A 22248-nucleotide genomic window follows, 5' to 3' on the forward strand; every position below is an offset into this window, starting at 1 on the left:
CGCCGCGGGGCCCCCCCCCCCCCAAGCATGGGCTCCGTGACATCCCTGGACTGGAGGTGTGGTGCTCTGCCGCTGAGCTGTGGCTCCTTCCTTCCTTCCTTCCTTCCTTCCTTCCTGCCTTCTTTCCTTCCTTCCTTCCTTCCTTCCTTCCTTCCTTCCTTCCTTCCTTCCTTTTTGGAACATTGGGCCCTTTCCTTTGCCCTCTGGGGCTGGCCCTTGGAGGCCCGGGTGAAGCCAGCAGAGGCCCATGGCTGTGATCCTGTGGCCTGCTGGGGTGGCATTTTCTGCCTGTCTGAACTGTGCCCTGGGACGTGGTGCTTTGGAAACTCAGCTGCCGTGGGGCTGAGGTACAGGTCCTGCAGCGGGTGCCGTTTGGGCAGGCCGAGGCCAACCGAGAAGGCTGCCGACCGTAGCCAGGGAGGGGTTTGCACTGGGCGCCTCTGATTTCAAGAGTGCCTCCATTGCAGGCGTCGTTTCTGGAGTTCGACTTGATTTGCATCACGGGGCTGCACGGTCCGCATCCTCGTCTGACGTCGCACCCGGCCCCCCGAGCTGTGGGGTGCGGACAGCAGGGGAGCGAGGGGAGCAGGTGCTGGGGAGACTGGAGCCATCCCGCCCCACTGCTGGACCTCCTGATGGCCCCTGGTATCTCTGGCCCCTGTGTGACACAGAGTATTGGACTGGAGGGACCACTGGCCTGATCCAACATTTTGCTTCTCTCTTGTGTCCTTATGGAGCGCTCTCTTTGTGTGCGCCTGCAGGACCAAGCGGACCATGGGTCTGGGGAGCTTGTACGGGGAGAACGACCTGATGGACCTGGACGGCGACCCCCATAAGGAGCGGCAGGTGGCCGAGAAGCAGATCGCTCGCCTCGGGGAAATCCTGTGAGTGCGGGCGAGGGAGGGAGGGAGGGGCCCGTTGGGCGCTGCTGCTGCTGCTGCTGCTTTGGGTGTGTGTGTGGGGGGTTTTCAAAGTCGGAGGAGTGCAAAGGGCTTGGGGGGAATCCTCGGGGGGGGCAGTCCGCTGGCTTTCCTCTTTGGAGGTGTTCGCCCATCGCTTTGCTTCATGTTGAGGTTCACATTAATTCCAGCGCCGGGGAGGGGAAGCAGGGCAGAATCGGGCACCCCGGTGGGCGGCTGTGGCTCCGTGCCAAGACGGCTGTGCCAGAGGCAGGCTTGGCGTTGGGAGTGCCAGCCCAGGGAGCGCTTGCCACCGAGCACTGGCCCCTGCCCTGCAGGGCGGGTTTGCTCTGCTCGAGAGAAGCCCAAAAGGACTCGTGCGTGAGAGGGAGGAGGAGGAGGAGGAGGAGGAGGCAGGGGACGTGGGGCTTTGGGGAGGGGGGGGAGGGCTCCTGCTGGCAGGCAAGGCACGGGGGGGGGGGGGGGGGTTGCATGTGTGTGTGTGTGTGTGTGCATTGGTAGGAGTGGTCTGGAAGAGTGGTTCGGGGAGCCCCGACAGTAAGCAGAACCCTTTTCCCCCCTTTGCTGCAGATCCAAATATGAGGAGGACAGGAGGTGAGTGGTTCTCCGGGATCCTATAAGATGTTCTTGCCGCTTCGTCATGAGTTTGCTGCCAAACTCGCTCTAGTCCTGCATTTTTAAAACAATTTTTGAAAGAGTTAAGAAAACGGGGTTAAAATACCATACAAAACAGGTAAAATGGATACCAAGCATGAAGACATTGGCTAGGAAGGAGGGCTCATTGAGGGAAGCCAAATTAAATGAAACAGCCTTCACTTGCAGTTTGGTGTGGTGGTTAAGTGCGCGGACTTTAATCTGGGGAGAACCGGGTTTGATTCCCCACTCCTCCATGTGCAGCTGCTGGTGTGACCTTGGGTCAGTCACAAGTTCTCTCAGAGATGTTCTGTCAAGGGCAGTCCTCGAGGGAGCTCTCTCAGCCCCACCGACCTCACAGGGTGTCTGTTGTGGGGAGGGGAAGGGAGAGGAGTTTGTAGGCCGCTCTGAAACTCCTTTGGTTGTGAAGGGCAGGGTATAAATCCAATCTCCTCCTCTTCTTCTTCCCTGGGAAGGGACTCCGAGGGTCCTGAAAGCACGACATGACCCACCCCTAGGGAGGCCCGGATGTGCTTGAGCTGGGCGTCAGCCATTTACCCCTGGCCCCTGCAGTCCTTGGGTTGCCTTCCCAGGGCCACACCTGTGACCCACTGTGTGGAAATAACATGGCATGGGCTGTAGCCAGCAGCTGCATCTTTTCCCAGCTGCAGCAGAGCAGGGCATGGCTTTCTTCTCCCCCCCAGCTCCCCGATGAGTTTTGCCCTGAGCACCTACATGAGCCACGTGGGAATCCGCACGAGGGAGCCGCGCCCGGCCAGCACCACGGAGAAGTTGCAGGCCCAGGAGAGGGAGAAGTGGCTGCCCTTCTTCCCCAAGGCCAAGAAGGTGAGCGGTGGGGGCTGGCTGGCGTCCAGGGCCCCCCACTCCCCGGGAGCGCGTGAGCATCTCCTGGGTGCTTGGAGAAGGGCCCCCAAACTGACACCCCCCCCATGCCTCTTTCTTGGCCAACAGAGCAGCAGCACCAAGAAGGAGAAGGAGGCCCCGGAGGACAAGAGGAGGAACCCCATCCTGAAGTACATCGGGAAACCCAAGAGCTCCTCCCAGAGCAGTAAGCCCCCCCCAGGGGTGGGAAGTGGGTAGGGGGGAGGAGAGGCGGGCAGCTGCCTGGAGGGGGGCGCCTGGCCCCTCTGCTTCCTGGGCCGGGCTGGGGCTCGCCGCCAATGTTCCGTCTAAGCTGTGAAGTCTTGTGAGCCAAAATTCTACCTTGTGAGCTCCTGGCCTTAAAGTGGTGAGCGAGCCATTTGGCTCCTGCAGAAATCAGTTTGCTCTCCTGGAGCCCTCCTCCCTGAGCGAAGGCAAAAACGTGTGAGCTGGAGGCTAAAAAACTGTGAGCGGGCTCACACTGGCTCAGCTTAGAGGGAACACTGCTCGCCGTGCGGGGTTTTCTCCCCTCTGACTTCTCTTCTCGGAGCATTCCTTGTCCATCCTCCATTGTGCCGTGCAATGCTTGATTTTTGACATCCCATCTTGTTTTTCCTTTCCTTTCCAGCATTTCATGTCCCTTTGTCCCCCGTTGAAGGTAAAAAGGAACCCCCTCCCCCCATCTCATGTGTCCCCCAATTATGGGAGGGGTCTTTTATGGGGAGATGGCTCTGCGGAATAGCCACCGACTTCCCACGGTGGCCCCGTAGCCCAGAAGCCTGGGGATGACTCCTGGAGCCCTGGGGCTGGACCCCCCGCCCCCCCGCCCGTGGGGGTCTCGACCTTCCCGGCTTCCCTGTCTGAGCCCCTCCTGGCTGGTGCTGCCGCTCGACTTTGGCTGGGCCCAGGCAGGCAGCCCTTTCGGTCCGTCCTGCTCACTCCGGGAGCCACCTGCATGGCCTGCCTTTGGGGGGGGGGGCAGAGGAATTGCCCTGGCAGTAGGGAGGTAACACCCCCTCATACGCCCCCCATACCACCACCACCACTACCACCCCTGAGTGGGCACGGGTGGCTGCTGGTGCTGCCCTGGGCCCAGCTGAGCCGAGGTGGCCCTTCGGCCGGGCTGACCCCCTTCGCTGACCTCTGCCCTCCCGGCCCGCCCGCTTTCTCCGTCGTGGCCTTTGCCGTTCCCACTGGGGCTGGCTGGAGGCAGCTGTGGTGGGCAGGCCGCAGCTTGGAGGGGCCACAGTTTCTTTCAAGGGGGGCCCCTCTGCGCTGGCCCTTGAGTCTCCCCGAGCAGGGAGGCTAGCCCCGTGCCTCTGGGGAAGGAGGCTGCTTTGGGCAAGAGTGGCTAGCCTTGCTCCCCCCTTCCCCCGGGGCTGCGGAAGCCGCAGGAGCCGACTTGCCTCGAAGAGCTGCAGGTTGCCCCGAAGAGCCTCTGCTCCCGGCACGCCCAGCACCCTCCTGCCCAGCGCGGCGAAAGAGGCAGTGCCTTCCAGCCAGCAAACCCCGGCCCTGTTGTGTCTTCAGTTAAGCCTGGCAACGTGAGGAACATCATCCAGCACTTTGAGAACAGCCAGTATTACGACCCCCAGGAGCCTGGCCTCCAGCGCCTCTCCACCGGCAGCTTCCCCGAAGACCTCCTGGAGATGGGCAGGTAGGAGGCGGGGGAGGGGGCACGGCCTCCCCAGGAGGGGCCTGTGGCCGGCCGGGCCAGGCGGGGTTCTGGGCTCGGGGCTCTTTGGAGCGGAGCCTGCGGAGGTCCACCCAAGCGGAGATCTCCCTGCCTCTGGCCACGGGGATTGACCCCTAGAGGATGATGGGACGGCCAGGAGGGTGTGGCCGGCCTCAGTACAGCGCCCCCTTGGGCCCGAGTGCGGCACGGCACACGGCTGTGTGTCCCCCCACACCGGGGTTCCTCCTGAGGAAGCCCACCTTCAGACAGAAGGTTCAGGAGCGGGCTTTGGGACGGGAGGGCGGCGTGGCTTTGGGCCCCAGGGTGCCTGCGGGCCCGTTTCCGCTCAGGCCCCCCCCCAAGCCTGGGTCTCTCCCTCAGCTCCAGGGCAGAGGTCAAGCTCGGCCGGTCGGAGAGCCTGAAGGGGCGAGAGGAGCTGAAGCGGCTGCGGAAGGCGGAGAACGTGCCTCGCTCCCGGAGCGACGTGGACATGGAGGCCGCGGCCGAAGCCACCCGGCTCCACCAGTCGGCCTCCTCCTCGGCCTCCAGCCTCTCGGCCAGGTAGGGGCCCTGCAGCTGGGGGTGTGTGGCGCTGGGGGCGCAAGATGCCTGCTGCGCCAGAGGGGGGCATCGTCTTGCCCGCTCCTCTGGGCCGTGAGCCTTCATCGTGTATTTCTCGGGGCTCTCCTCGACTCCCCCCCCCCCCCCCCCGGCCTGTGGGGGCCCCTTTTTTGCGGCGGCGGGGGGGATTCTGCATTGTTCTTCCCTTGCTCAGTCTTTGCCGGATCAGTCCCGGACTGAATTCATCTCTTCCTCTGTCGGCAGGTCGCTGGAAAACCCCACCCCACCCTACACTCCCAAGATGGGGCGCAGGTGAGGAGGACGGGGGCTCCCTCCAGAGGGAAAGGGGGTGGGTTGCGGGGGCCTCTCGCCCGCTGTGTGTCCTCAGTTTCCCCCCTGACTTCTGAAATGACAACGGCTGCCGGAGGCTGAACTGGCAAGCCCAAAGCCTGCGGCGGTCAGAGTCCATGCTTATTTACTTATTTAATTATTTAATTAATTAATTAGATGTATATCCCGCCCTCCCTGCATAGCAGGCTCACGGTTAGGGTTAGGGTAAACAGTATGCAGTATACAAAAATTAAAACAGTTAAAACGCCAATAAAATACAACAACACAAGAACGTAAGAGAGAAGCCCATGTTGGATCAGGCCAGTGGCCCCTCCAGTCCAACACTCTGTGTCACACGGTGGCCAGAAATACCAGGGGCCACCAGGAGGTCCAGCAAGCAGTGGGGCCCGGACTCCAGAAGCCCTCCCACTCTTGCCCCCCCCCCCCCAAGCCCCAAGAAGACAGAGCATCTCTTGCCCCAGGCCGAGAGTTCCTATCTAGACCTTGTGGCTAAGAGCCACTGATGGACCTCTGCTCCACATGCTTATCCAATTCCCTCTTGAAGCCGTCCATGCTTTTGGCGCTGCCACTTCCTGTGGCAGTGAGTTCCAGGTGTTCATCACTCTTTGGGTGAAGAAGTGCTTCCTTTTATCCCTTCTAACCCGACTGTAACAGTCTAACAGTCATCTGGTGCAAGTTATAGCTAAAGCCTCACAGGTGTCCTCTCTTTCCAGATTTGGTCCTTAGTTCTGACCCGCTGAGGGGAGGCCCAGTAGAGCGGGGGGGGGGCACAAATGTCCGCTGCCCTGCTGCCAGTTCTGCCATCTTGGGGTGGGGGTGGGGACTTAAATTCCGACTGCTATTAAAAATCACCTATTGGCCAGAACCTCCCCCCAGCAGAAAATTATAAGTGATCCATCCTACACAAATGATTTCTCATGTAGAGATCTACCCATTTTGAATACACTGGAAAATCTAAGTAGTGAGTCCACAAAAGGCCTTTCACATAGAGCGCTGGCCTGGTTTATTAAGCACTAAGATCTAAAGTGTTTTTAAGTATTTCACTGACCACCCAAATTCTATATGATGTAATTCTGTGAATGCTCACCAATCCAAGTATGCAGACAACCTCTGAATCCCAGAGCCAGGAGGCAACAGTAGGGGAAGGCCTTGGCCACTCTGCCCTGTTGCTGGCCCTCCGGAGGGACTGGCTGGCCCCTGTGTGAGACGGGATGCTGGACTAGAGGGTCCCTCCCTGGTCTGACCCAGCAGGGCTCTTCTGAGGTTCTTCTCAGGGGAAGGCCTCGGCCTCTCTGCTCTGTTGCTGGCCCTCCGGAGGGACTGGCTGGCCCCTGTGTGAGACGGGATGCTGGACTAGAGGGTCCCTCCCTGGTCTGACCCAGCAGGGCTCTTCTGAGGTTCTTCTCAGGGGAAGGCCTCGGCCTCTCTGCTCTGTTGCTGGCCCTCCGGAGGGACTGGCTGGCCCCTGTGTGAGACGGGATGCTGGACTAGAGGGTCCCTCCCTGGTCTGACCCAGCAGGGCTCTTCTGAGGTTCTTCTCAGGGGAAGGCCTCGGCCTCTCTGCTCTGTTGCTGGCCCTCCGGAGGGACTGGCTGGCCCCTGTGTGAGACGGGATGCTGGACTAGAGGGTCCCTCCCTGGTCTGACCCAGCAGGGCTCTTCTGAGGTTCTTCTCAGGGGAAGGCCTCGGCCTCTCTGCTCTGTTGCTGGCCCTCCGGAGGGACTGGCTGGCCCCTGTGTGAGACGGGATGCTGGACTAGAGGGTCCCTCCCTGGTCTGACCCAGCAGGGCTCTTCTGAGGTTCTTCTCAGGGGAAGGCCTCGGCCTCTCTGCTCTGTTGCTGGCCCTCCGGAGGGACTGGCTGGCCCCTGTGTGAGACGGGATGCTGGACTAGAGGGTCCCTCCCTGGTCTGACCCAGCAGGGCTCTTCTGAGGTTCTTCTCAGGGGAAGGCCTCGGCCTCCCTGCCCTGTTGCTGGCCCTTCAGAGGAACTGGTTGGCCACTGCCTATGGTCACTGCGTGATGCTGGGCCAGATGGACCCTCACTGGCCTGATCCAACATGGCTCCTCTTACGTCCTTATGCTGATTCTGGAACACCACTGGCTATTGTTGTTGTTACTAGTCCTTCCTTCATCATTATGTAACTGTTTTATTAATGTCTTTTTGATGCACTATTATCCATAAGTACTGCTGTTCATTTTTGGAGACTGTCCACTGGCGCATGAAGTGCCTGGCATGGTTTTCTCTTCTTGGTCCCCGTGTCCGTTCCTGTAAAGAGCACCAGTGTGGCTGGGGGAGGCGGTTCTTATGCTGCCGCTTGGGGCCAGGCAAGGGTGTGCATGGAGGTTTTGGGCAGCTGCTCTCTCGCCCCCCCCCCCCGCAGGAGCATTGAGTCCCCGAGCCTGGGCTTCAGCACCGACACCCCCCTACCCCATGTCCTGGAGGACGACTTCAGCCACTTCTCGGACCTGGAGCCGGAGCCGGACGCCCAGAACTGGCAGCACACCGTCGGGCGGGACGTGGTGCCCTTTCTGCCGCAGAGGGAGGTCGACCGCCAGGAGGTCATCAACGGTGAGTCACATTGTGGGGTTTGATTCCCCACTCCTCCACTTGCACCTGGCTGGAGGACCTTGGGCCAGCCATAGTTCTGATAAGAGTTGAAAAAGAGCTCTCTCAGCCCCACCCGCCTCCCAGGGTGTCTGTTGTGGGGAGGGGAAAGGAAAGGAGTTTGGAAGCCGCTCTGAGACTCCCTTGGGTAGTGAAGGGCTGGGTAGAAATCCAATCTCTTCTTCTACTTCTTCTTCTGCCAGTTTGGTGTCGTGGTTAAGTGCGCGGACTCTAATCTGGGAGAACTGGGTTTGATTCCCCCACTCCTCCACTTGATGCACAGCAGCTGCTGGATGGCCTTGGGCAAGCCATAGTTCTGAGAAGAGCAGTTCTTGAAAAAGAGCAGTTTCTGTCAGAGCTCTCTCAGCCCCACCGACCTCCCAGGGTGTCTGTTGTGGGGAGGGGGAGGGAAAGGAGTTTGTCAGCCGCTCTGAGACTCCTTTGGGTAGTGAAGGGCCATGGGGTATAAATCCAATCTACTCCTCCTCCTCTTCCTCCTCCTCCTTCTTATTATTATTACCGGCAAGACACAAACCCATTCCCATATGTGGGCGGTGGGGGGGGGGCAGTGGCAGGTCCACTGGGGAACAAGAAGGGGTGTGCGGGTGCTTTGACACCCGGGTCTGGCCACTAGGAAGGTCAGAAAGGCTAGGCAGAAAATAGGGAATCGATCGCCTAGACCACTGGTAGGCGTCTGCAACCCACTGCTCCCCCCCCCCCGTGGAGACCAGTGTTCCCTCTAAGCTGAGTTAGTGTGAGCTAGCCCACAGTTCTTTAGCCTCCAACTCACACATTTTTGTCTTGGCTCAGGAGGGATGGCTCCAGAGCAGACTAGTTTCTGCAGGAGCCGCATTGCTCGCTCACAACTTTAATGCCAGGAGCTCGCAAAGTAGAGTTTTTGCTCCCAGGACTCTGCAGCTTAGAGGAAGCCTGGGTGGAGAGTGTTGGCCTCCGTTCCAACCCCGGAGGAGAGAGTAGCCCCCCTGCCAGGCCGTCAGGGAGCAGGCTGCCTGCGCTCATTCAGCAGTGCGGCTTCCAGGGCCGGCTGCTGTCTCACTCACGATTCCCCACCCCCACCCGCTTTGTGCAGAGCTGTTTGTGACGGAGGCCTCTCACCTGCGGATCTTGCGGGTCCTGGACCTCGTCTTCTACCAGCGCATGAGGAAGGAGAACCTGCTGTCCCGCGACGAGCTGGCGCTGCTCTTCCCCAACCTCCCGGAGCTGATAGAGATCCACAGTAAGGCCTCTCGGCCGCTGCTCTTGCTGGTGGGGCCGCTCCGTCTCCCTTGGTGCCTGGCTGGGTTTGGATCCTGGGGCCCTACCATGCTGCTGCCTCCTCTGCAGGTGGTCACGTCACACCCAGCGGAGGGGGGGGGGAGGCTTCCAGGGCCCTTTGGTCTACGAGGCCACTCTGAGTAGCACTGAGAGGGGATGGGGAGCCACGGCCCCATCCCCCACCACGCGTGTCCGAGGCCGTCTGCCACAGGCTCCTCCTCCTCCCGGTTTTTGTGCCCCATCTTCCTAGGACCTTCCAGAAGTGGTTGCTTTTTTTTGAAACAGAATATTAAAGCAGAATGCCCCATGATGTAAACACCCAAGGGTTCTTAAGGGTTCCTTAAGGAACTCACGGGTAAAAGTGCTGATCTGTAATTTGTTCCTAGAATCGGCCTCTGTGCTGGACGACTGGAATGTAGCAAATCTCACACTGATTCTTAGAGGTCCAGAGGGGGACCCAGGAGATTATGGGGCCGTATCTGTTCTGGGTACATTAGTAGAAACTGTTACGGAGCACCTTGAGGAACAAAGCCTGCAGAGGGGAAAATCAGCACGGCTTCTGCAAAGGGAAGGCCTGCCTCACCAACCTTTCGGAGTTCTTTAAGAAAACGAACTAAAAAGGAAGATATGGGTAGATAATAATGTAGGTAATTATCTACCAAAACGTAGGTAATAATGACCCCGGTAGACTTTGTATACTCGGACAACCAAAAGGCTTTTGACAAGGTACCTCACCAAAGACTCCTGAGTCAACTTAGGAGTCATGGGATAAGAAGACGGGTTCCCTTATGGATTAAAAATTAGTTAAATGACAGGAAGCAAAGCGTAGGAATCAAGGGACAGTTCTTGTAATGGAGGGAAGTTTCACAGGGGAGCCGGATCAAGATGGGTTGCTGTATTAGTCTGTCTGTAGCAGTAGAAAAGAGCCAAGAGTCCAGGAGCACCTTCAAGACAAACAAAATCTGTGGCGGGGGAGGAGCTCTCGTGGGTCACGGCTCACTTCTTCAGAGTAGATAAAGATGGGCGGCCGTGTCAGTCTGTCTGTAGCAGGAGAAAAGAGCAAGAGTCCAGGAGCATCTTAAAGACCAGCCAGATTTTTGAAATATGGTTTTTTAAGAGTCGGAGCTCCCTCTGTTGGATACAACTGTACAAGATGCAGATACTCACATCTGACAAAGGGAGCTTTGATTCTTGCAAACTTATACTCAGGAAATCTTTTTGGTCACTTAAATCTTGGGATGCGGGGGAAGTAAGCTGTGGGGTTCCACAAAGATGGAGACCAACCCAATTAATTTGCCCATAAATTATTTGGAACTGGGGGTGAGCATGTAGTAGCCAAGTTTGCAGATAATACCAAATTATTCAGGAAGGTGAAAACCAGGGCAGATGGTGAAGGAGGCCAGGAAGGATTTCTCTGAATTGGGTGAGGGGACAAGAACATAAGTGGGTGCCTATTGGAACAAAACATCCTAACTTTAAATATATGCTGATGGGGTCTGAACTTGTTGAGACTGAGATTGAAACAGCCCTTGGGGTTTTAGTGGATAGCTCGATGAAAATGTGTTCTCATTGTCCTGCGACAGTGAGAAAGGAGAAGGGATTGAAAATAAAACAGCCAATATTATAATGCCCTTATGTATAACTGTGGTGCGACCTCATTTTGGAATAATGTGTGCTTGTTCGGGTTGGTGTATCTCAAAAAGGACATTGCAGAGGTGAAGAAAGTCCAAAAGAGGCAACCAAGATGATTAAGGGGTTGGAGCACCTTCCCTTGGAGGAAAGGCGGAAGGGTTGGGGACTTTCCAGTCTAGAAAAGAGATGATAAAGGGGAGACAAGATCAAGGTGTATAGTGACATCAAGGTGTGCGAGGAAAGAATTTCCGCCAATGATGATAGATCTCAGAGAGCCAGTTTGGTGTAGTGGTTAAGTGTGCGGACTCTAATCTGGGAGAGCCGGGTTTGATTCCCCACTCCTCCACTTGCACCTGCTGGTATGACCTTGGCTCAGTCATAAGCTCTGGCACAGCTGTCCTTGAAAAAGAGCCGTTTCTGTCAAGAGCTCTCTCAGCCCCACCCCCCTCACAGGGTGTCTGTTGTGGGGAGGGGAAGGGAGAGGAGTTTGTCAGCCGCTCTGAGACCCCAAGTGAAGGGCGGGGTATAAATCCATTCTCCTCCTCCTCCTCCTCCTCCTCTTGCTGCATTGTGTGTGTGCCCAAAGTGACTGTTCTGAGTGGGGATCGGAGTATCACTAGCAGAAAGTTTTATGTTAAGAGCCCCCCAACTCCTTTTGGAGAAGGTCAGGATATTGAGTGGATGCTGGAGACTGGCTCAGCAGTCTCTATATTACCTGATTCACGTTAATTTGCAAAATTTAAAAGTGAATACAAGAACATAAGAACAGCCAATGTTGGGTCAGGCCAGTGGCCCCTCCAGTCCAACACTCTGTGTCACACAGTGGCCAAAAATACCAGGGGCCATCAGGAGTTCCAGCAGTGGGGCCAGGACACTAGAAGCCCCTCCCACTGTTGTGTCCCCCCCCCCAGCACCAAGAATACAGAGCATCACTTGCCCCAGACCGAGGGTTCCTATCTATACCTTGTGGCTCATAGCCACTGATGGACCTCTGCTCTTAACATAAGAACATAAGTGAAGCCAATGTTGGATCAGGCCAGTGGCCCATCCAGTCCAACACTCTGTGTCACGCAGTGGCCTGAAATACCAGGGGCCATCAGGAGGTCCGGCAGTGGGGCCAAGACACCAGAAGCCCCTCCCACTGTTGCCCCCCCCCCAAGCACCAAGAAGACAGAGAGCATCCCTTGCCCCAGACCAAGAGTTCCTGTCTAGACCTTGTGGCTAATATCCCCCGATGGACCTCTGCTCTTAACATAGGAACATAAGAGAAGCCAATGTTGGATCAGGCCAATGGCCCATCCAGCCCAACACTCTGTGTCACACAGTGGCCAAAAATACCAGGGGCCATCAGGAGGTCCACACAGTGGCCAAAAATACCAGGGGCCATCAGGAGCAAGAATACAGAGCATCACTTGCCCCAGACTGAGAGTTCCTATCTATACCTTGTGGCTATTAATAGCCACTGATGGACCTCGGTTCCATATGTTTATCTAAACAATAACTGGTGGAACCAAAATTACAGTTGGTATGTTATTTTAGAAAATCATATACCTTTATATGGTTGTTTTTGTGCAGAAGTGAGGTTTGGTGCATATCGTGTAGCAGTAGACTTTTATATCGTGCCTAATGGTAGGGACTGATTTGCCACATTAAATCTGATGATTGTATTGTTGCTCCCCAAGTTGTTGATGGATGTATTGTTGCTCCCTAAGTAGACATTGAGTCATTGCAAAGGGTAGTTTCAGTTGTGAGTGGGGATAATTCCATATGGGAACTTGGTTACACAAAGGGATTATTCAGAAAGTAAAAGTGAGATCTAACATGTTCCCCGTGTGGCAGAAGTTATGGCATTTACCATTTTCTGTTAGAGATGCTGTTTCAGAGGAGCTTAAGAAGTTGGCTCAGATGGATATTATTGAAGAGTCTGATTCATCAGCGTGGATTTCACCTATAGATGTGATGAGGAAGAAGGATGGAAGTATTCGCCTTTGTGTAGATTGATGAGAACCAGATAAGGCTACTGTGGCTGATAGCCGTCGATTGCCACATGTAGAAGAGGTGTTTTCAAAACTGGCAGGGTCAAAAATGTTTTCCACTCTTTTTTAAAAAACATTTTTATTGCTTTTCTAAACTACACACCTGTAGGGTTTGGGAACAAACTACAACTACGAGTAGCAAGAGATCGCTAATACAGTTGTTTAAAGTAAGGATAATTCCCTGTTGTCAAAGTAGTAATGCATGAAAGTTAATACAACAGTTATATAGAAGATTGAGCGAGTGTTCACAAACAAATTTAGTTAGAGTGTATGCTTCTTAAAGGTAAAGGTTCCCTTGCTCGAAAGCCAGTCGAATCCGACTCTAGGGTTGTGGTGCTCATCTCCGTTATTAGTTTCTGATAATTATCAGACCAGTAGAGTTTCATTATTTTATTTATTTCCTTCCTCAACATTTCTTTTCAAAATCCTTTTTATTTTGGGGGGGCTTAGGAGCCGTAGCCCCTAGTTCTGCTCAAGAAATTTTTTCGCTTTGAAGACAGAGGCAGTTTTTTCTTTTTTGTCGTTGAAGTTGAAAGTAAGCCCTTCCGGGGTTCACCATCTGTATGGGGTGTTGTGTTCTTGAAGAAACCGTGCCAAGTCTCTGTACTGTCATCTTCTTTTTCTGATCTCAAATAGAATGTCTTTTAAAATTTTAGTTTGTTCTCCTTGGATTTCCAAAACAGTTCTACTTGTTGCTTTCAGGATTAAGTCTCTTATTGACCTTTTTGAGTATTTAACAAATATTTCCCCGGGCAGCTTATTTTTCTTTATATATTCTGGATGTGTACGGTATACTATTATTATTATTATTATTTTTATATCCCGCCCTTCCCGAAGGCTCAGGGCGGCTAACAAAGAGGCACAAGTGCCAAAGTTAAAACAGATAAAAGCAGAGTAAAACAATACCGTACAAAACACTAAAATGTCGGTGCTCTAGATGTCACAGGATCAGTGGTTGCAAGATGGGGGTCTGGTAAAAGTTATTAATTCCAGGCCAACAACGTACCTCCTAGCAACACAATCATCCCATCTTCATCCAGGAACATCTCGCACCCCGTTCAATATCCGCACAATTGATGGTCGAGGTGCGATGATGAGGGGTAACGATGGTGGAATAATGGTGGCTCCGTGCCGCAAGCACCTATCGGGGCAAAAAGCTGCCTCCATCCCTTGGCATTCCGCCTTGGGAGAGGCACCTCTCGTGTCCCAGGCTGTAACCCTCCTACAAAGGGTTGCGGGAGTCCAAGATCAATTCAGACCCCTCCCCATCGGCATGTTTGCGGGCCGCTCACATCAGAGCAATGATGGAGCACGCCCACTTGCAAGTCGCCAAAAACCGGAAGTTAAATGTTTTCCACTCTTGATTTTGCAGAGTGCATACCATTAAATTGTGTTGCATGGAGAGAGTAAGGACCTTTCAGCATTTAATTAAAAAAAAATATTATGTTAGCAGGCTCAAGGTGGGTTCCATCAGTTACCACATACAAAAACTTAAAAACAATTTATTATTCATGAGGGATTGTTTCATTTTAAGTGTGTTCCACGTGGGTTGGCTTCAGCCCCTGCTGCCTTTCAAAGAATGATGTCTTTGATATTTAAGACTCAGAAGGCAGTTCAGTGTTATTTAGGTGACTTTGTTGTATTTGGAAATACTCCTGAAGACCATGAGACAAATTTACAGTCTGTATTAAAGCGTGTTAGTGCAGCTGAATGGAAGCTTAATATGGAAAAATGTAAATTTAGGCAGACAGAACTTTCTTTTTTGGGACATATTGTCTCATCTGCTGGGGTAAAACCTGATTTAGATCATGTTGAGGCAGTTTTACAGTCACCACCTCCAACTGACTTAGAAAGTTTGCATCCTTTTTTGGGTCTCACTTTGTGGTATGCAAAACTGATCTTAAACTATGCTTCAGTTATTGAACCACTTACTAGAACTTCCAAGTCTGATGTGGGCAGCCGCAGCAGAAGCTAGTTTTGATGCTATAAAAGCCTTAATTGTCCATAGGCCAGCTTTGGCATTGCTTGACCCTACATTGCCTGTAATTGTGACAACTGATGCCTCTGAATATGCATTGGGAGCTGTGCTGACTCAGCTTCATGGGGGTGAGACCGAAAAGGCTGTTGCATTGGTGTCAAGAACACTTCAGGCTGAGGGGAAATATTCTATTGTTTAAAAGGAAGCACTTGGTTGCGTTTGGGCTACAGAAAATGCAGAACTTACTTATGGGGCCGTATACATTACATTACGGATCACAGATCCCTGAGAACATTATTGACATCAAAGGGGTTGGGAATCGAATTGTAGTTGTTAACACATTTTTGTCCTTTACTTCTGAAACGGAGTATAAGGCAGGAATATAAAAACTGACAGCTGATTGTTTGGATTGTTTACCCTTGCTGTCTGCAGGAGGGAGAGCCAGAAGAGGAGGTAGAAGTTTGTTGCACTCCTTTCTGGTATTTTTGTTGCCATTATGCAGGAGAAATTTCAAGCCACATGCTCAGGATATCCAGTCCAGCAAAAATAAGGGGGTTCTTGAGAGCCAGTTTGATGTCGTGGTTAAGTGCAGGCGGACTCTAATCTGGGAGAACTGGGTTTGATTCCCCACTCCTCCACTTGCACCTGGCTGGATGACCTTGAGCAAGCCATAGTTCTGACAAGAGCTGTCCTTGAAAAAGAGCGGTTTCTGTCAGAGCTCTCTCAGCCCCACTGACCTCACAGGGTGTCTGTTGTGGGGAGGGGAAGGGAAAGGAGTTTGGAAGCTGCTCTGAGACACCTTTGGGTAGTGAAGGGCCATGGGGTATAAATCCAATCTCCTCTTCTTCTTGATGAAGAAGTGGCCTAATAATGTAAAGGGACTTGTTCAGTGTTGTTGCCGTATTTAAAATGTGTGATGAACTTCCATTTAAAAATTGTTGGATTTTACGGGGTTCACATCGAATACTTGTTCCAGAAGAACTGCAGCTTACATTTATATATTTTGCCCATGATACACATCAAAGAATTGTATGGGCGAAACAACAATTGCAGGGTCTGTATCGGTGGCCCAGGACAGATTCTCAAGCGGAAGCTGCTAAAGCTTGTGCTACTTGTCAGTCACATGATAAAACAGCCGTAACACACCCAGTGTGCACCATTACGTCTTTCCCCATCCCCACATTCCAAGTGGGAAGTTTGCAACTGATATTATGGGACGTTTTGATACTGCTGTCATTGATTGTCATGTTATTGCTATAATAGACTATGGCGGAGCCGGCCTCCGTCATCTGGTGGGCCCCACTCTGCCCACCCCTCCTTTGCCTGACCAGGCACCTGAAGGGGCCGTTTTACTTTACTGCCTCCGGGTATTGCTGCCCCCACTGTCCCTGTCTTGGGCTCTGGTTAGGGGGGGCAGCCTCCTACCCCCCCCCGCGTCCCCAGGAGCCTTCCTCGGGGCTTCCCAGGGATCTTTGGGGCTCCCCTGGATAGTTGCCAACTGGCCATTTGCCAATTTTCTCCTCCCTAGGGATCCCCCGACCCACTCCTAGGGTTTCCAAGCAGCTGGGGGGGACTGTGTGGTACAGAGAGACTTCACTCCTTCAACAATCAAAGGATTTATTTTAAACTCTCAGTATACATACAGGCACATCAAAAATGAAATGAAGAAACACAGTAATGTTGACACAAACGCTTCATCTCTCTCCCCCCTCCAAACTCATGCCCTGTCTGGGTGATGTGCAGGGCAGGCGCATTACTTCGTTACTCCGGGGCAACCTGGACAGACATGTCTCCCAAAATAGCCTCCGTCTCTGGTCTGGGAAGAGCAGGGCTAGGCCTGCCTCTGTCTCTTGCAAGCTCCAACCCACCCACCCACTGACTGGCTTCCCGGCCCAAAACTCAACATTATAAACAGCTGTTCCCACCACCCAGGAACTGGCTCTCCCTCCTGCAGCATTCTGGGATAGATCCCCTCATAACCTTGAGGGATCTCCTGTCCTCTCGATGGAGCTGCCCTTACAGGATGGCAGGGGGGGGGGATAAGGAGGAGGGTAGTCCCAGGCCTACCTCAAGCCTGATGGTCTCCTCCCATCCAGCCCACAGAAAGTTAAATCCACACACAAAATGGTCTTTCTCCACATAGAATATATTAGTAAGCGGCCAGAAATAACACTTATATCACAAACCACTTCTGCTGCTGTGATTTAAGTGTTTGCCCATAGATTTTGGCAGAGGAGGGGATTCTAAAGAATTAATCTCTGATAATGGTGCCACGTTTACTTCTCTGGAATCTGAAACTTTTGTTACGGAATGAAACATCATACATAGAAGGTCATCTGTGTATCACCCACATGCTGATGGAGAAATTGAATGATTTAATAAGGAGAACATAAGAACATAAGAGATGCCAATGTTGGATCAGGCCAAAGGCCCATCCAGTCCAACACTCTGTATCACACAGTGGCCAGAAATACCAGTGCCATCAGGAGGTCCACCAGTGGGGCCAGGACATTAGAAGCCCTCCTACTGTTGACCCCCCCCCCAAGCACCAAGATGACAGAGCATCACTTGCCCCAGAGCCCCTATCTATACCTTGTGGCTAATAGCCACTGATGGACCTCTGCTCCATATGCCTATCTAATTCCCTTTTGAAGCCGTCCATGCTTGTAGCCTCCACCACTTCCTGTGGCAGTGAATTCCATGTGTTAATCACTCTTTGGGTGAAGAAGTACTTCCTTTTATCTGTTCTAACCCGACCGCTCAGCAATTTCATGGAGTGCCCACGAGTTCTTGTATTGTGAGAAAGGGAGAAAAGTACCTCTCTCTCTACCTGCTCTATCCCATGCATAACCTTATAAACCTCGATCATGTCACCCCTCAGTCGTCGTTTCTCCAAGCTAAAGAGCCCCAAGCGCCTTAACCTTTCTTCATAGGGAAAGTGTTCCAACCCTTTTATCATTCGAGTAGCCCTTTTCTGCACTTTTTCCAAAGCTATGATATCTTTTTTAAGGTGTGGTGACCAGAACTGCACACAGTATTCCAAATGAGGTAGCACCATTGATTTATATAGGGGCATGATGATATTGGCTGATCTGTTTTCAATACCCTTCCTAATAATCCCCAGCATAGCATTGGCCGTTTTTGCGGAGGTTTGCAGGTGGCTCAGTTGGAAGGGAAGGCATGGGACTACTTCTGTTACTGACTTTTTGCAAGCAAGAGCAACACGACGTGCTACGACACAAAGATCACTGGCAGAATTATTACATGAGAGAGAGAGATGCGTATTAAATTAAATGTTACTATACTTCTGAGGGCCAAGTCCGATGTAGGATCAGACTTAAGTGAGAGGGAGAGAGTGGTTCAAAAGCAAAAGAGGCAGAAGGCTTATACAGAGAAGCATGGGGTGCCTAAGGATGTCTACTTTCAACGTGGTTCTTTTGTTACTGTGGAGAAGAAAGGACCGTATACTTATAGATTGTCTGATGGGCATGTATGGAATGCTTCCCAGTTGGTACCAGCTTGTTCCAGGTGGAATGAAATTGATTCTGATTCAGACGGTTGCCTTTTGTCACCAGTATTTCAAAATGAGTTTGGGCCTGGTCAAGATGGGGTTCATCCAGGCCTTCTGTCAGCACCTCAAGAGAACGTTACTGTCGTCATCATCATCTCGAGATACACTTTCTGTATTAGTGGTTGAGAAAAGAGATGTAAGAATTAGACGACCGCCTGTTTGACTAAAGACTGTGTTATGTAATGGTGTGTGATCAATTCATTATAATTGTTGATTTTTTGGTACTCGTATAAGTAAAATGTATATCTCGTGAAATATCGTGGTTTAAGAGAGGAGGAAACAAGGTGTTTAGATATGTCATTTTAAGAGAATCATAGAGTTGGAAGGGACCTCCAGGGTCATCTAGTCCAACCCCCTGCACAGTACAGGAAATTCACAAATACCTCCCCCTCCACACCCGCAGTTACTGCTGTTCCATGCCAAGAAGTCGTTGCTTGGAATGGAAATGTGTATAAACCAGGGTGCGGGAAGAGGAGAGAAACGTGCAGATGTAGGCAGGTGTTTTGTTTTAAGCTGTTTTGTCTTGTTGGAGTTTCTTTACTTAAAGGGGTTCTTGAACTTGGAACAGAGGCTTCAAAATAAGGTCTTCATCAGTCCCTTTCTGCGTATTTCGTTTAGCCCCAAAACGTCTCTTGTCCCCTGCAGTGTGAGACGCCAAATAACGTTAGCCGAAGCAGAGTTTGTCATGTGTGTGAGCTCCTTTGTGGCCATGCTTCTATTCCTACAAATTATACTGTTTATTCTTCTGTGCATTTGCACACTTCTTAATGATATATTGAATGTTGTTTACAGTCCTACACATTTTTTTCTTTTCTTTTTTTTTTGCATATTGTGGGTTCAGGTGATATTTTTTGTAGTTTGCAGTACAGCCCTGGTCTTTGATATACCTTCTGGTACTTCCATGCTTTGTTTCTGTGTTCCCGGTGGGTGTCCTTTGTTTATAAAATAGAAACCAGCCCTTTGATGCGGGCCCAGAACAGTGGTGAGACTTTGAGGTCAGCAACAGTCTCCTGGGAGGCTGAAATCGTCTCCCGCCCTTCTGTTAACTATTTTCCCATTTTTGATGGTGGAGTTGTATCTGCCACACGTGCACACGCTGGAAGGTGCCTTCTCCGTATGAAGCCACCTTTTTATTTATTTATTTATTTATTTTATTATTTGCATTTATATCCTGCCCATCCTGCAGGTGGGCTCCGGGCGGGTAACATCATTGAAATAAATACAATTTCAGTTTAAAACATTAAAACACAATAAAACATTATAACAGCTAAAACAATGGGTACAGCTTAGAAGAGCATAAGTTGGCTATAAAATTCTGGCCTGATGGTACAATGAGCTAAAGGTCAGTTGTCGGTAGTCAGTAGACATATGACAGACGGGTGAGAGCAACCTCAGGGAGGCCGTAGACGGGGGCCGGCTGCCTGAACCAGAGGCCTGGCGGAAGAGCTCCGTCTTGCAGGCCCTGCGGAATTTTCAGAGTCAGACTGCTGGTTCTCCGGGGGGGGGAGGCTGGGCACAAAGGGGATTGCCAACAGAGCCGGGCGGGGCAGCACGGGAGGCCACACCCTCCCCTTTGGCCTGGCCTGATTTCCTCTCTGATCTGCTCCGTTGGTCATCCTTGGCTCTCCCTTCCTTGTTAAGATTCTCTGTCTGAGTCGATGAAGAAGCTCCGGGAGGAAGGACCGGTGGTCAAGGAGATCGGGGACCTCATGCTGTCCTGGGTAAACCTTCGAGGCGAACGGCAGGGGTGGCGTGTGTGTGTGTGTGTGTGTGTGTGGTGTTTCGGTGGCCTGGGAGCCTGAGGGTAGGGTCTCTGGGGGCTCATTGGGCCCAGTGGTGTTGCTTCTGGATGGTGAACTGGGTGGGGTGTGTGTCTCTCCTTCTTCTCCCCAGTTTGATGGGCCAGCACGGGAGGAGATCCAGCAGGTGGCCGCGGACTTCTGCGCGTACCAGTCGGCAGCCATTGAGCTGATCAAGACCAAGAAGCGGAAGGAGACCCGCTTCCAGCTATTCATGCAGGTATCCTCAGCGGCACCCTTGCGCGGGAGGGAGGGGAGGGAGGGGGGAGGTTCAGGGTGGGGGAGGACTCTGCAGCTAGAGAGGAGGAGGCTCGGGAGGAAGAAGGGTTTTTTTAGGAAAAGGTAGGACTTTTCCCCACAAAACCTTTTCAAAAATGGAAAAATCGGACGTTTGGGCCTGCCCTGAAGAAGCTCCTATGTAGTACTTCCACATTTGGAACGAGTAAGATGCTTTTTAAGACACCACGCTTGCATCTTCTGGTAATTTCCGTGCAGAGAAGGAATTTCTATCAGAGAAGCACAACTTCCTTTGCCTCCCCCCCCCCAATGCTGCCTGAGACGCTGCTGCAGGGAGACAGGAAGCGCACGTGTGTGGGGGGGGATCTCGGGGCCCCACCCCCACTAAGTACCCTCTGTTTGATGCGGCTGCTGTACGGAAGAGGTCCAGTTGCTGTTCTGTCAGAGTAGCGGCCTTCCCACCAATCTTTCCAGCTTCAGCAGAACTCTCAGACTTAGAATCATAGAGTTGGAAGGTACCTCCAGGGTCATCTAGTCCAACCCCCCCTGCACAGGGCAGGAAATTCACAAATGCCTCCCCCCCTCCACACCCCCAGTGACCGCTGCTCCACGCCCAGAAGGCGACAAAAAAACCTCCAGGATCCCTTTATAGGCTACTAGTCCTGTTGTGACTATAGGAGACCATTTAAGTCTAAATATCACAGTTCCCTTTGCTACAGAATTCCCCCCCCCCCGATTTTTTTTTCTTCCCTACCTGTCAGATGACAAAAGCTAACATCTATGCTCTAAGAGAGTATAATGTATAGTTCCCTCTTAAGTGCTATTCTGCTTGTTTGTTTATTTATTTGTAGTATTTATTTATCCCGCCCTCCCCGCGAGCAGGCTCAGGGCGGCTTTCATTACTTGGCACAATGTACTAAGTGCCTATAAAACAATTAAAAACCAATTAAAACAGTCAAACCAGTGTTGGATCCCCAAGCATCGAGAATAAATCCACGTTTCAAAGAAAGCAAAGTTTATTTCAAAGCATTGGAAAGATACTCAAACACGTTCCTTGTTAGAACTGGGTACAAGCAGTTAGGGCAGACATGATAAAGGGATTCAAGTTAGATACATAACCAATGGATAACGTTCCCGCTGGCGGGCAGGAACATAAGAACATAAGAACATAAGAGATGCCAATGTTGGATCAGGCCAAAGGCCCATCCAGTCCAACACTCTGTATCCCACAGTGGCCAGAAATACCAGTGCCATCAGGAGGTCCACCAGTGGGGCCAGGACATTAGAAGCCCTCCCACTGTTGACCCCCCCCAAGCACCAAGATGACAGAGCATCACTTGCCCCAGAGTCCCTATCTATACCTTGTGGCTAATAGCCACTGATGGACCTCTGCTCCATATGCTTATCTAATTCCCTTTTGAAGCCGTCCATGCTTGTAGCTGCCACCACTTCCTGTGGCAATGAATTCCAAGTGTTAATCACTCTTTGGGTGAAGAAGTACTTCCTTTTATCCGTTCTAACCCGACCGCTCAGCAATTTCATGGAGTGCCCACGGGAGAAAACGGTTGCGCGCTCAGGTCCTGGGAACCAGGCGAACAGTAGACATAACACAGGTGCAGTTCTCAGGCTTGATAAATAACAAGCTAGCAGCGAAGCATACTCTCCCCCTCACATCCTCCAGTTGTTTTACTTTGGCATTACAGCAGGAAAACACAAAGGCCAGCTGGCAGGGACAGGGATCACATATGTACAAAAGTAGACATAACACAGGTGCAGTTCTCAGGCTTGATAAATAACAAGCTAGCAGCGAAGCATACTCTCCCCCTCACATCCTCCAGTTGTTTTACTTTGGCATTACAGCAGGAAAACACAAAGGCCAGCTGGCAGGGACAGGGATCACAATGGGCCGGAGTCCTCCCGGTTTGGCCGGGAACTTCCTGTGGAAACAACGAAGCAGGTAAGGGGCCCGAATATCCCCTTCGTCCACCCATTCGCGGTGCTGGGGACCGAAATCAACCCATTCAATGAGGTACCAGAGTTTACCACGTTTCAGCTTGGAATCAAGGACATCAGCGATTTCAAAATGCTCAT

At 52.2% G+C, this 22248-nt stretch overlaps 1 protein-coding gene across 1 annotated transcript in view; it reads left to right on the forward strand.

Annotated features, from left to right (window-relative positions):
• Positions 1-22248, forward strand: part of ARHGEF11 (Rho guanine nucleotide exchange factor 11) — a 61139-nt gene that overhangs the window by 22632 nt on the left and 16259 nt on the right. The window contains exons 17-28 of the mRNA XM_015429552.1: positions 762-884; positions 1491-1514; positions 2258-2399; positions 2526-2622; positions 3064-3093; positions 3966-4092; positions 4492-4671; positions 4936-4983; positions 7406-7593; positions 8720-8866; positions 19763-19842; positions 20015-20140. Coding sequence (XP_015285038.1) covers positions 762-884; positions 1491-1514; positions 2258-2399; positions 2526-2622; positions 3064-3093; positions 3966-4092; positions 4492-4671; positions 4936-4983; positions 7406-7593; positions 8720-8866; positions 19763-19842; positions 20015-20140 — 1312 coding nt within the window. The remainder of the gene's footprint in view (positions 1-761; positions 885-1490; positions 1515-2257; positions 2400-2525; positions 2623-3063; positions 3094-3965; positions 4093-4491; positions 4672-4935; positions 4984-7405; positions 7594-8719; positions 8867-19762; positions 19843-20014; positions 20141-22248) is intronic.

Source organism: Gekko japonicus, unplaced genomic scaffold (genome assembly GCF_001447785.1).
Source record: "Gekko japonicus isolate JY-2015 unplaced genomic scaffold, Gekko_japonicus_V1.1 scaffold358, whole genome shotgun sequence".
Lineage (NCBI taxonomy): Eukaryota > Metazoa > Chordata > Lepidosauria > Squamata > Gekkonidae > Gekko > Gekko japonicus.